Here is a 13,009-nt window from a genome sequence, read left to right on the forward strand (position 1 = left end):
CGCCTGCGCAGTGTCAGAGGCTCCGGTTGTGTGGTTCCCGCCAATTCTTGCGGTAGCACTGCAGACGTTGAGTCCTGCGTTCCATGGAGACGTTTGACCCAGCCGAGCTGCCCGAGCTGCTTAAGCTTTATTACCGGAGGCTTTTCCCCTACGCCCAGTACTATCGTTGGCTCAACTATGGCGGAGGTGATGGAACCCGGGATCGGAGTGGGTAGTGGTTCGGCGGGGAGGGTGAGGAGGTTCTGGGAGGGTACCATGGAATGACAATATGAAGCGCCTCCTCTGCGTTAGGCATTGTGCCGGCGCTTTCTTGCATTATCTGGAGCCCCCCCCCCCCCCCCGCCATCACCACCACCACGTCAGAGGTATAAAGGGTCGAGAGCCTTTATAAAGGGTAACCAGCCTCCGGCCAAAGAGTGAAAGAAAGAGCCGCTGCTCCTACCGCTACGTGGTGGGACTCCTGTTCAGTTCCCCGTTTACCTGCCGCGGTGCCTGAGCCGAGGAGATTACTGGGTCGTAGCTTGAAGCGGCAGAGGCGTGTTCTGTCCCGGAAGACGAGAGGCACTGAACTCTTCGCCGCTGAACTTACTAGTGCCCACCGAGGAGGGACTGGTGACATTACATCTTTAAAATAGTTCTGCATCCTTTACCTCATTTTTACTTTTATCTATCAGATGCAGGATAGTAAGCCCCTTCAAATTAGGAACTGACTAGGTCTTTTTATTTTTTGTTAACATGTAGCACAGTGTTGGGCACGGAGGGCTCATTAAAAATATCTTATCATTGGTTAATGTTTTAATGCCCGGGGCCGAATAAAGTACCAAATTAACTTTAAAATTGTATATTTATTTTGCAGTAATAAAGAATTACTTTCAACACCGTGAATTTTCATTCACATTGAAAGATGATATTTACATTCGCTACCAATCCTTCAACAACCAGAGTGATCTGGAAAAGGAGATGCAGAAAATGAATCCATACAAGATTGATATAGGCGCGGTATATTCCCACAGAGTAAGAAATCGGTTTTTTATGTATTGTGTAGTTTTGTTTTTTAAACCAAGAATGGATTGGTGCTCCCATTGTTTTGAGGTTAAATTTTTAGAGTTTATTCTAGTTGAGTCCTACTTTAACTTTTTGCAAGTGGATTGTAATATTTGTTGTTCTTTGATACTCTACATCACTGACTGGAAATCCTTTGGAAGTGAGTTGGTTGTATTCTCACTAGGACAAAAAAATTGATTATTAAAAAAATTGATACATTATAAATGAGGAAGTAAGCATGGTTTAAAGGAGGGAATTTTAAAAGAATTACATTGTCTTCCAGCATTAGAGGTGTTGTTGTTGTTTTTTAAGTAATCTCTATATCCAATGTGACCCCGAGATCTAGAGGCACATGCTCTACTGACTGAGCCAGGCCAGCACCCCGTGGAGTTATTCTTGATTCTTCTATTTCTCTCACACTCCTCTGTCTGTTCCATTAGGAAATCTCTTTAGCTCTACCAAAATAGTATGTGAAATCCAACCACTGGTACCGGTGCTACTACCATCCTCATCATCTTTCATCTGAATTACTGTAAAAACTTCCGAACAATTTGCTGCTATAAATTCTAGAGTCTATTCTCAACACAGTAGCCAGAGCAATCCTTTTAAAACAAGTTAGAGTCTGTGATTCCTCTGTTCAAAAACCATTCTCTAGTGGTTCTCCACTTCACTCAGTAAAAGTCCCTCTCTCCCCCTCACTCACTCCACTCCTGCCACAGGGACCATTGCTCAAGCAGTTTCCACTGCCCAGAGCCCATTTCCCAAGGTATCTCCTTGGTTCCTTCCCTCACCTCCTCAAGTCTTCACTCAGCGAGGCCTACTGCAACCTGCCACTCCTCCTACCCATTGCCACTGATACAGTCTAAATGCCTAGAATAGTGCCTGGCAGAGAGTACACCATAGCTATTTGTTGAATGAATGAACATACCAAAATTGCCCTTCTTTCTCTCCTTAAAAATACACACGTGGGGTGGGGGAGGGGCGCCTCGGTGGCTTAGTCGGTTAGGCCGCTGCCTTTTGCCTTCGGCTCTGGTCATGGTCTCAGGGTAATTGGATCAGGCCCATGTGTCAGGTTCCCTGCTTGGGGAGTCTGCTTCTCTCTCCCCCTCTGCCCCTCTCCCCTACTCGTGCTAAGTAAATTTAATTAAAAAAAAATAGGGGCGCCTGGGTGGCACAGTTGTTAAGCGTCTGCCTTCTGCTCAGGGTGTGACCCCAGCGTTCTGGGATCGAGCCCCACATCAGGCTCCTCTGCTGGAAGCCTGCTTCTTCCTCTCCCACTCCCCCTGCTTGTGCTCCCTCTCTCCCTGGCTGTCTCTCTCTCTGTCAAATAAATAAAATCTTTAAAAAAAAAAAACTATCCCATTAAAAAAAAAAAATACACACATGGGGGGAGAAACACACTCATGGGATAATAGCTTTTGTATGGAGGTTTTACTTTTTTTTCCCCCCAAGATTTATTTATTTATTTGAGAGAGAGAGAGAGAGAGCGCGCAAGCTTGTGCCCAGCAGGGAGAAGGCAGAGGGAAAGAATCTTAGGCAGTCTCTGCAGAGCGTGGAGCCCAACGCCAGGCTCCATCCAGTGACCCTGAGATCATGACCTGAGCCAAAATCAAAAGTCAGACACTTAACTGACTGACCCACCCACATACCCCAGACTTTTTTTTAAGGGTCTCCTACTCCCATATTTTCTGCTCCCTAGAGGCAACCAGTTCTTTTTAGCTAATTCTTAAGGTATTTGCCCCTTGTATGTAAATAACATTTTTATATTTCTTCCATTTTCCATTTTAAGCATTATCTACTGACCTTCTACTCTGGCAGCCTAGGATTTAGCTTTTTTTTTCTTTTTCTTTCTTCTTCTTTTTTTTTTACCTTACTGCTTACCCTCATCTTGCCTTCCCATTTCCACATGTCCTAATGTGTTAGATTAAAAATCAGGGTTAGGGGCGCCTGGGTAGCGCAGTCGTTAAGCGTCTGCCTTTGGCTCAGGGCATGATCCCGGCGTTCTAGGATCGAGTCCCACATCAGGCTACTCCACTGGGAGCCTGCTTCTTCCTCTCCCACTCCCCTGCTGTGTTCCCTCTCTCACTGGCTGTCTCTCTGTCACATAAATATCTTTAAAAAAAAAAATAAAAATAAATAAATAAATAAATAAATAAATAATAAATAAAAATCAGGGTTAGATCACTAAATCAACCCCAGACTCCTTGCCAATTGTCTGAATCTCCCGATGTATTCAGACCCACCAGTTTCATCCCAAAGAAATTTCATGGGCAGTTCTGACCTCCAAGCTGGACTGATTGCTCTCTCTAAGCCTCATGGATAAATATGGTCTTGTAATCACCCCAGTTTCCTTTCACCTCTCTCCCATTTTGGATCGTGTTGCCCAAATCCTTTGTTCTCTTTTTGGTTTACTTCCTCTTTATGGTAGAGCACATCCTCCAGGAGCTTCCAGAGAAAAGGTGCATGGAAAAGAAAATATTGGACCCTTTCTGTATCTGGAAAATGACTTAATTCTACCTTTATGCTTAACTAATGGTTGAGTTTGTAAATCAGTTTCCCGTAGAATTTTGCATTATCTGCTAGTTTCCAGTGTTGCTGTTAAGAAGACAATGCCATTCTGATTCTTGTTCCACTGTGTTGGACCTGAAAGCTCTTAGGATTTTCTCCCTATCCCCTCTGTCCCTAATGTACTAAAATTTCACAGTGATGTGCCTTGGCGTGCATCTTTTAGCACCTGTTGTGCTAGATACTTGATGGGCTGTTATGATCATGAACTCATGTCCTTCAATTCTGGGAAATTTTCCTTTTTCTTTTTTAAGATTTTATTTTTAAGTAATCTCTATACCCAACATGGGGCTCGAACTTACAACCCAGAGATCTAGAGTCTCATGCTCTACTGACTGAGCCAACCAGGCACCCCTATCTTTTTTTTTCTTATATACAGTTTTTTCTATCCATAATTTATCTTTGGTCTCTCTAGAAATCCCAAAGTTAGATGTTATGTGTCTTGGACTGGTCCACTAATTCTTTTTTTTTTTTTCCTCCTGTTTTCTGTTTTTTTGTCCTTTTGCTCTACTTTCTGGGGAATTTCCTCAGAGGTTTTCATTTCTGCTATTATATTTTAATTTCCAAGAACTTTTTTTTAGAGCATTCTGTACTTTTTTATTGATATTCTCATCTTTTGAGGATATCAATGATAGTTAAGTTTTCTGTTGTAGAGTCTGTTTTCTCAAAGTTGCTTTTTTTTCCTGTTTTTTTCTCCTCTTTCATATTAGAGGCTTTCCTCGTAAGTCTGTTAATTTTGTACATGTTGTTATATTTAAAAATAGAGTACTAAAAAAACTGATTGGAAGTTGTGTATACATGGCTGAGATTTTTTTATTACAGGGTGATCTGGCTGGGCCATTTTGGGAGGAGAAGCTCTGATGTCAGTCTCTCTAGATCTTTGTTTGAATGGAAACTGCACTAGCACAGAGGTCTTTGTTTTGATCACTGATCTTCTATTCCTAGAGCCTATAATAGTGCCTGACATTCCTGATCAGATTCTTCAGAGAGGAATCTTCTGGTCTCCCGCCTGGGATGGCAGTGATAGGTATAGAAGTGGGGGAGAGGGCTGGGTCTCAACTTTCCGCACGTAAATGTCCACTTAGTCTTCTGTATATCAGTACAATAATACACTTTCTTCAAATGCACCTTTTGTTCCTGCCCCCATCCCGGTCCAGAGAGACCCACTGTTTGAGGTTCTCCAGATAATAATTCAGGTGTCTTTGCCAGGGAGATGAAAGCACAGTCATCTAGCTCTGCAGAGTAAATGGAGGAATCTAGGGAACTAACTGCTTCATAAATAGATTTTTAACTGATACTCCTATTTTTAATCTTAGCTTCACCTCTATCTCTCTCTCTCTCTCTCTCTCTCTTTCTTTCCAGGGATACCCATTGTCACCTGAGTTTTGGGGGGATGCTGAGGTGTAAATTGGATTCCTTCTTATCTTTCCTTACTGAGAGCTTAAGATTCAGCTCTTATGGGTATCCTTATAAAAATTGTGGTGGTATTTTCTGCTCGCTGGTACTTTTTAATTTTTTTTTTAATTTTTAAAAATTTTTTTCCCCTATGGTCCTTTTCTAAAAGACTTATGCCTTTCTTAAGAAAGCCTTTACTATCATTTTTGTGCAGGTCTGAAAAGAACAAGATAAGTATCTCTATTCAGTCTCCTTTCTATACCTGGTGGTCCACGGCCTCAAAGGAGGCTATTTACAGCTTGAGCCAAAAGCTCAGTTCAAACTAATTGAGATCTTTTGAATTACTGAAAATTTTTATTTATTTTTTTTTTTAAGATTTTATTTATTTATTTGACAGAGATAGAGACAGCCAGCGAGAGAGGGAACACAAGCAGGGGGAGTGGGAGAGGAAGAAGCAGGCTCATAGCGGAAGAGCCTGATGTGGGGCTCGATCCCGGAACGCCGGGATCACGCCCTGAGCTGAAGGCAGACGCTTAACCGCTGTGCCACCCAGGCGCCCCGAATTACTGAAAATTTTTAAATACATTATTGTTACTTATATGTCCGGTAGTAATTAAAGGTCTTTAAAACAACAAGGCATTAATTATTTGTATGTACTTTTCCTTATCAGAAACCTTAAAAAACTTTATTATGATTTCTATTGATTAACAAATATTAATTATTCAATGCTACATATCAATTATATCTCAGTAGAACTGGTAAAACAAATATCTATGGTAATACATATTTATCAAAACCTGTTTTAGGTAGATGAAATTTACATTGTCATCGAGTCTGGGTGTGTAGAATCCAAATTAATGAACTTTAACTGAGTAGAGTTGGCATTATATTATGGTTTTTTTCAATTCTCTTTGGCCACTTCCTTTGTGTGGATAGAAAATAGCATAATTGGCAGCATGACAGCTCTCATACAAACTTGATTGATATTTTCTCCTTATAGCCCAATCAACACAATACAGTGAAACTGGGAGCTTTCCAGGCTCAGGAAAAAGAACTGGTATTTGACATTGACATGACAGACTATGATGATGTGAGGAGATGTTGTAGGTAAGCACTGCTTGCCTTGCTGGTAGGGTGGGTGATATCACTGACAGTGAGTAATGATGCTTCTGCTCCAGTTCTGCAGACATATGTTCTAAGTGCTGGACCCTCATGACGATGGCCATACGCATAATCGACCGAGCATTGAAAGGCAAGTATTGGCAGTGTCTGAACGGGGTCAAATGCAAGAATCTGTTTCCTCTGAATATTTGTCTGTCTATACCATTTTATAATCAAATCTCATAGATTTCTAACATGTTTCCTTGAAACATATGGCTGGAAAAGAAAAGATGATTAGAATAAAGTTGTACGTGAAACTCTAATAAAGCTGTTGATCAAACCAGTGAGTTTTTTCTCAAATCAGTCATCTGTCGAGCAGCTCTGTGTGCTACAAACTGTTCTAGATGAGGGAAATATAAAAGATAATGATCGCCTCAAGTAGGTTATACAGTCTAAGAAGGAGACAAATAAAATTGAAGATTACATTTACATTAAGTAATGTGCACAGGGTGCCATGGGGATATAGAACAGCAGGAGTGCATACAGGAATGGAAAGAGATTAGATCAGAAAAGGTGATGATAAGAATGATAATGATATTAAAAATAGCTAACTCTCAGTGTACATGGGTAGCTCAGTTAAGCCTCTAACTCTTGATTTCGGCTCAGGTCGTGATCTCAGGGTCCTGGGATATAGCCCCGTGTTGGGCTCCACGTTGGGCATGGAGCCTGCTTGGGATTGTCTCTCTCCCTCTGCCCCTCGCCACCCCTGCACACCCATGCTTGCTCTCTCTCTCTCTCAAAAAAAAAAAAAAAAGCTAACTCTTGTCCTCGCTTCAGCAGCACATACACTAAAAAGAGCTAACTTTTTTTTTTTTTTAAGATTTTATTTATTTGACAGAGAGAGAGCACAGGCAGGGGGAATGGCAGGCAGAGGGAAAAGGAGAAGCAGGCTCCCCACTGAGCAGGGAGCCTGACATGGGCCTCCATCCCAGGACCCTGGAATCATGACCAGAGCCCAAGACAGACACTTAACTGACTAAGCCACCCTGGTGCCCTGAGAGCTAACTCTTAAGAAGCAAAAAAAAAAAAAAAATGCTAACTCTTAGATAAGATGCTTATTATGTACCAGGCACTGATCTAAACACTTTAAATTTATTAACTTTTTAAATATCCCTAGATAGGGTCTTAAATGATAAATGGCAATTGGTCAGGGAGAGAAATGGAAATGCTGGGGTGTGAAGAAATCCTTGGCACAGAGAACAGGATAGGTATAAACATGAAGGCAAGACCATGGGAGACACAGAAAACTACACATAATTAATAGTTAAGGTGAGTACATGTGAATAAGGGGTAAAAATGAAGCCAAGGACATAAGCAAGAACCAGGAGTTTATAAATTTATTTACAGATTTTAAAACCTATTATTTCTCCCCTCCTCAGAGGACTTTGGATTTAAGCATCGTCTCTGGGTATATTCTGGAAGGAGAGGTGTTCATTGTTGGGTCTGTGATGAATCTGTTAGAAAACTGTCCTCTGCAGTACGTTCTGGGATAGTTGAGTATTTGAGTCTTGTAAAGGTAAGATCTCAATGATACTCTACATTTCTTTATTTGCTAGATGTTACCAAGCCTGAAATGTTTAGTGAAAAAAATGAAACTGTCTTTTATAGCATCCACATTCCAGAGCAGATGATCTTAGCAGCAGATCAAATAATCACAGTAGCTACATTTTTTAAGATCTTTCATATTTTGCTGTAAGTATGCTCCTTTGTAGCAAAAGGAAAATTACTTTTCTGGTTCAATTATGTCAAGCAAAGTTAACCCAGAAAGTTACAGGTATTGAGACTATATAAAATAGCATCTAAACTCCTATATTTTGACAGAATTTAATTAATATCTTTAGAGCACATTAAAAATTTTTTAATTATTTCATTTGTGTCATATACATGAAGTTCTTTTTTGATGGTTTATTTTTCAGGGTGGTCAAGACGTTAAAAAGAAAGTCCACTTAAGTGAAAAAATTCACCCTTTTGTCAGGTCTGTTGGAAAAGACTCCATGCAGTTTAAGTTGTGTCTAATTTACCTACACATGCTTTTAGAATTACGTTGTTACCAATTTTCTCTATGGGGGTAGCATATTACAGGTAATAATAGCTAGACTTAATTGAATGACTATTTTATGCTGCAGTATTCATGATAGGTGCTTTACAAATATTATCATTGGTCTTAATAACAACTTCATAAGGGACATGATGGTATCTCCATTTGTAGTTGAAGTAGGATTTAGAAAGACTGTATAATTTCTTTGATACCACACAAGTAATTGTTAAATTTAGGATTCATGTCTTCCTAGTCTGCTTAATTTCAAAATGCATACGCTTTCTACCAAATTCACTACTTCTCTAGGTGAAAAGAGCATTGCATTAAGAGTAGGAATCTCTGTTCTGTGGCTTTCTAAGACCCTGATAAAATATTAGAGCCTCTATTTCCTTAAAGTATGATGGGGAAAACAACATCTGCTCCATCCATCTCAGAGTTGTGGCAAAGATTAAATGAAACAATAGATGGTGAAGTCTGTTTGCAAATTGCTAAGCACTACATAATTGTTGAGATGTTTAAGCAAGTAATTCAGGGTAGAAACTGTAAACTCTATCCCACCCCACTACTAATGTATTGTTATGTTGTCCTGGCTTGGTTGCTTTCTACCCTTGTTACATATTTATGATGCTATTAATCTGCTAAATTGTGGAGTTTAAGAAGTAAACGTTTCTTGAATTCGAAGCCAGGTGCTGTACTAGGTTCTTCCCCCTTAGAATGTCTTAGTTAACGCTCATAACCCTGTGAAGGTGTATTATTCCTATTTTATGTAGCTAATTTCTGTTGGTTAGCTAATTCTGTCTTCTTATTAGACTAATATATGCTCATTAAAAAAAAATTCAATAGAAGCAAGCACTAGCCTCCCAAATGGCAAAAAAAACTATGCAGTGTATGTGTTGCTAATAGTATTAGGACTATGCTATTGTTATTCCTACAGCAAGTCTATAAACATAATAAAAAAATACTTTGAAGAATATGCCTTAGTTGATCAAGATATTCTTCAAAATAAAGAAAGCTGGGATAAGATTTTAGCCCTCGTTCCTGAAAATATCCTTTCCCAAGGCCATTTCTTTTTTCTTTTTTCTTTTTTTTAAAGATTTTATTTATTTATTTGACAGCCAGCGAGAGAGGGAACACAAGCAGGGGGAGTGGGAGAGGAAGAAGCAGGCTCCCAGCAGAGGAGCCTGATGTGGGGCTCGATCCCAGATCGCTGGGATCACGCCCTGAGCCAAAGGCAGACGCTTAACGACTGCGGCCCCCAGGCGCCCCCTCAAGGCCATTTCTATGTGAGCTACAGGTACTGATCTAGATTATAAATGTGTTCTACCTACATATTGTCATATACTTACTCTTGTAAGTTTAATCTTTTTACACAAAACAACTCCTGTTTTTCTGCATTTTAGTATTTCTAGTCTGGAATACAATAAGAAATGAGACCATTTTGGAAATAAATTTCCTCATTTTGGAAGTCGATCCTTGTAGAATTAATAGGTACTTAAAGGAATGCTGAATCATTTTGTCAAAATATGTACAGACCAGGGAAAGGTTTTACATTAAACCATATAGTTATTTTGGCATTCTTTCTGTCATATCAGTATATATTTTTACAGGGGAATTTTTTAAGGATGTGTGTTGAATTAATATTTGCATTTTAGAAAACAATAATTACTTTCCAGTAAACTTTTGATAGCCTTGTGGTAATACATACTGAAAATAAGTTGTTCGTCGATGTGCTGTAAAAGAGTGTGTTCCTTAATGACTCATCACCAATTCATGAGAAACTTCAGCAAAACTTCCAGAAGTGTCACAATTCACTTCAGCGTTGGGAATATTTGAAGCAAGGCATCAACTGTCAGGTATACTCCATTGAAATCTCTATTATAAATATAATAATTCTTAGTTAAATTCTAATTGTTTTTCTTAGTAAGTTAAAGATCATTGAAAGCCATTTTTTAACCTCTTAAAGAAATCTGCAAAAGTTCCTACTGATCCCCATGCTAGACTTGCATCTGCTTTTAGGATAATACCAAAAATGACAAATGTGGACCCTGGCTTGAATGGGAGATCATGCTCCAGTACTGTTTTCCACGGCTGGATATCAATGTTAGCAAAGGAATCAATCATTTACTGAAGAGCCCTTTTAGTGTTCATCCTAAAACAGGTACAATGTAAAGAAGGTAAAGAAAACTAGAAGAAAAATTAGTTTATTTTTTGTTTTAGTAAGCGTGTCACTGGGTGTGAATATGTATGATGCCTGAGATATTAAAGGCTGAAAGACTGTCAGCTAATACCTAAATTATTTTTTAATTGTCGATTGGTAGCTACCAGATGAGTTTCCACTACATAAATAATTTTCCTCTGCGTTTCTGAGGTTTAGTGTTGGAACTATAGAGGAACTTAGAAATCACAGGACAACAGCTCTCATTGTATAGATGAGGAAACAGTGGTCCAAGAGGTTAACATGACTTGTTCACAGTCTTAAAACAAATCGTGTCAGAGCTAGGAACAGAAGTCAGTTCTTAAAACTTAAAGTTCCGTGCTTTTCCCATTGTGCCTCCTCCCCCAGTTCTTTTTCCATAGTTTTAGCTTTCCTACTTCACATTTCTCTTAGATACGTTTTGATGGACTAAAACTGACTTTAAAATAAATATAACAGTTGCTGTATTGACTATATTGACGTAAACTTTGCTTCATCCAACCAGGAAACATATACATTGTATATAGTTGTCCTTTTTAGCCTCAGTAATCCTACTCTACCACTTGCTGTGGGATGTTAGGCTAATTACTCTCTGTGTCTTGGTTTCCTCATCTGTAAATGGAGATAATATAGTACCTACCTCAGCGGGTTATTGTGAAGATCTAAAATGTAAAGTGCTGGGGCGCCTGGGTGGCTCAGGTGGTTGGGTGTCTGCCTTCAGCTCAGGTCGTGGTTTCCAGATCCTGGGCTCGAGCCCCATGTTGTCCTCCCTGCTCAGCAGGGAGTCTGCTTCTCCCTCTCCCTCTGCCTCTCCTCCTGCTTGTGCCCTCTCTGTCTTTGCCTCTCTCTCTAAGTCTTTTAAATTAAATAAATAATAAAATGTAAAGTGCTTAGAAAAGCATCTGTCACACATTCAATTCTCCCAAGTTGCCTAGTTTCCTTTAATAATTTGTAATGATTCTCTAGTCCATATATTTGAATAGCCCCTTTCCAAACCTATCAACTATGTGTTTTCAGCTTCTTTTGGTAATAAGCTTAATATTTCTTTTTTTATTTTATTTAAATTCAATTAATTAACATATAGTGTATTATTAGTTTCAGAGGTAGAGCTCAGCCACTCAGCACTTCTATATAACACCCAGTGCTCATTACGTATTTCTTAATTTTTTTTAGACCTAACTCTAGGGGTGCCTGGGTGGCTCAGTCGTTAAGCTTCTGCCTTCAGCTTAAGTCCTGATCCCAGGATTCTGGATGGAGCCCTACTTCTGGCTCCCTGCTCAGCGGGGAGCCCGCTTCTCCCTCTCCCACTCCCCCTGCTTGTGTTCCCTCTCTTGCTATCTCTCTCTCTGTCAAATAAATAAAATCTTTAAAAAAAAAATAAACAAACAAACCTAACTCTAAAGCTATAGTGGGTATCCCCTTGTTCTAATATTCATGGTTTGGGTAAATAATTATGTTCATAAGCATATATATTTTGATTATATACTTTTCCCATTACGTAGCTGCAGTCTTTTTACTCTGTCTTCAAGTAGCAACTCCCAATTCTCTTAATTATTTTACTTGTTATTTACCTGGTATCCTTTAGATTCATTATCTCATTTCTGAGATGTAATGAATTTTATGAGTTATCTCAGATGTGGATATTGTGAAAGGGTAGTAGAATGCTGTCTATTTTATTTCCAAAATGCTTTCTAAAGATGCCCAACATACAGGTGTCTGTTCTGATCTCAGCAAATAAACCAAGTTAATGAAATGAACTATATCTGTGTTATTTCATTTTCAGGACTCACTAAATTTGATATCATTCTGTACTTAAATATAAAAGGATATTAGGAAGAAGGAGATAGAAATAAAAGTAGAGATAAGAGCACTAGATAATAGCCCAACTGTCTTTCATACCTATTTTTTTTTTTTTTTGGTTTTTTAAGAGAAAGTAAAAGCACAGCTAATGTGGAAGTAATTTCTAGCTATTGTTTTTAACAGATAAATCTAATCCTTTTTCTAAGCCTTAGATTAAGATTTAGCCCAAATAACATATAGGATTGTATTTTACAATCATCAGTTTATAACTTTTGGTTCTTACAGGTCGTATTTCTGTGCCTATTGATTTACAGAAAGTGGACCAGTTTGATCCATTTACTGTTCCAACCATAAGGTATGTTCCAGTTCATTGACAGTCCTTTTTTGTTTGTGGCTGTTACTCTGAATTTGAAGTAGATGCATTAGATCCCTTTTGCTCTGAGGCTGTATGATGATGCCTTAGTACAGTAACATTTCCTAGTGAGCTCCAGAGACCGCAAGCTGCTGCTCTCTAATAAAAAGATCGTAAGTTCAAGTAAGTTTGGGAAATAATGACTTACACAGATAAAATGTTCTTTACTGCAAGATTTCCCAGTTTTTATTATGCATGGAAAACTCCAAGAAAAGATTGTGATTTTTAGAATATCCCAAATTTAGTTGGTCACACAGTTTTTTCACAGAAAATTTTGTGGGATTCTTGTGCTATCATACACTGGGTAATGTTGACCGACAACCAACTTTAAAATTCCTATTCTAGGGTCCCTGGGTGGCTCAGTTGGTGAAGGGTCCAAATCTTGATCTCATCTCAGGTC

At 39.0% G+C, this 13,009-nt stretch overlaps 1 protein-coding gene and 1 long non-coding RNA gene across 3 annotated transcripts in view; one reads left to right on the forward strand and one right to left on the reverse strand.

Moving 5' to 3' along the window:
- PRIM1 (DNA primase subunit 1) overlaps nt 1–13,009 on the forward strand; it is a 20,932-nt gene continuing 7,923 nt past the window's right edge. For both annotated transcript variants that reach the window (XM_045789815.2, XM_087869056.1), the window contains exons 1-10: nt 1–186; nt 857–1,014; nt 6,005–6,111; nt 6,183–6,256; nt 7,545–7,681; nt 8,082–8,140; nt 9,138–9,247; nt 9,968–10,056; nt 10,220–10,361; nt 12,483–12,552. In XM_045789815.2, coding sequence (XP_045645771.1) covers nt 84–186; nt 857–1,014; nt 6,005–6,111; nt 6,183–6,256; nt 7,545–7,681; nt 8,082–8,140; nt 9,138–9,247; nt 9,968–10,056; nt 10,220–10,361; nt 12,483–12,552 — 1,049 coding nt within the window. In that variant the 5' untranslated portion in view covers nt 1–83. The remainder of the gene's footprint in view (nt 187–856; nt 1,015–6,004; nt 6,112–6,182; nt 6,257–7,544; nt 7,682–8,081; nt 8,141–9,137; nt 9,248–9,967; nt 10,057–10,219; nt 10,362–12,482; nt 12,553–13,009) is intronic.
- The window catches only part of LOC148108692 (uncharacterized), a 13,948-nt gene continuing 10,879 nt past the window's right edge, over nt 9,941–13,009 (reverse strand). Inside the window, exon 3 of the long non-coding RNA XR_015727215.1 lies at nt 9,941–10,075. This is a non-coding gene — a long non-coding RNA (uncharacterized LOC148108692). The remainder of the gene's footprint in view (nt 10,076–13,009) is intronic.

The sequence above is a fragment of the Ursus americanus genome, chromosome 17, assembly GCF_024610735.1.
Source record: "Ursus americanus isolate L20-20 chromosome 17, mUrsAme1.1.p, whole genome shotgun sequence".
In the NCBI taxonomy this organism is placed as follows: domain Eukaryota; kingdom Metazoa; phylum Chordata; class Mammalia; order Carnivora; family Ursidae; genus Ursus; species Ursus americanus.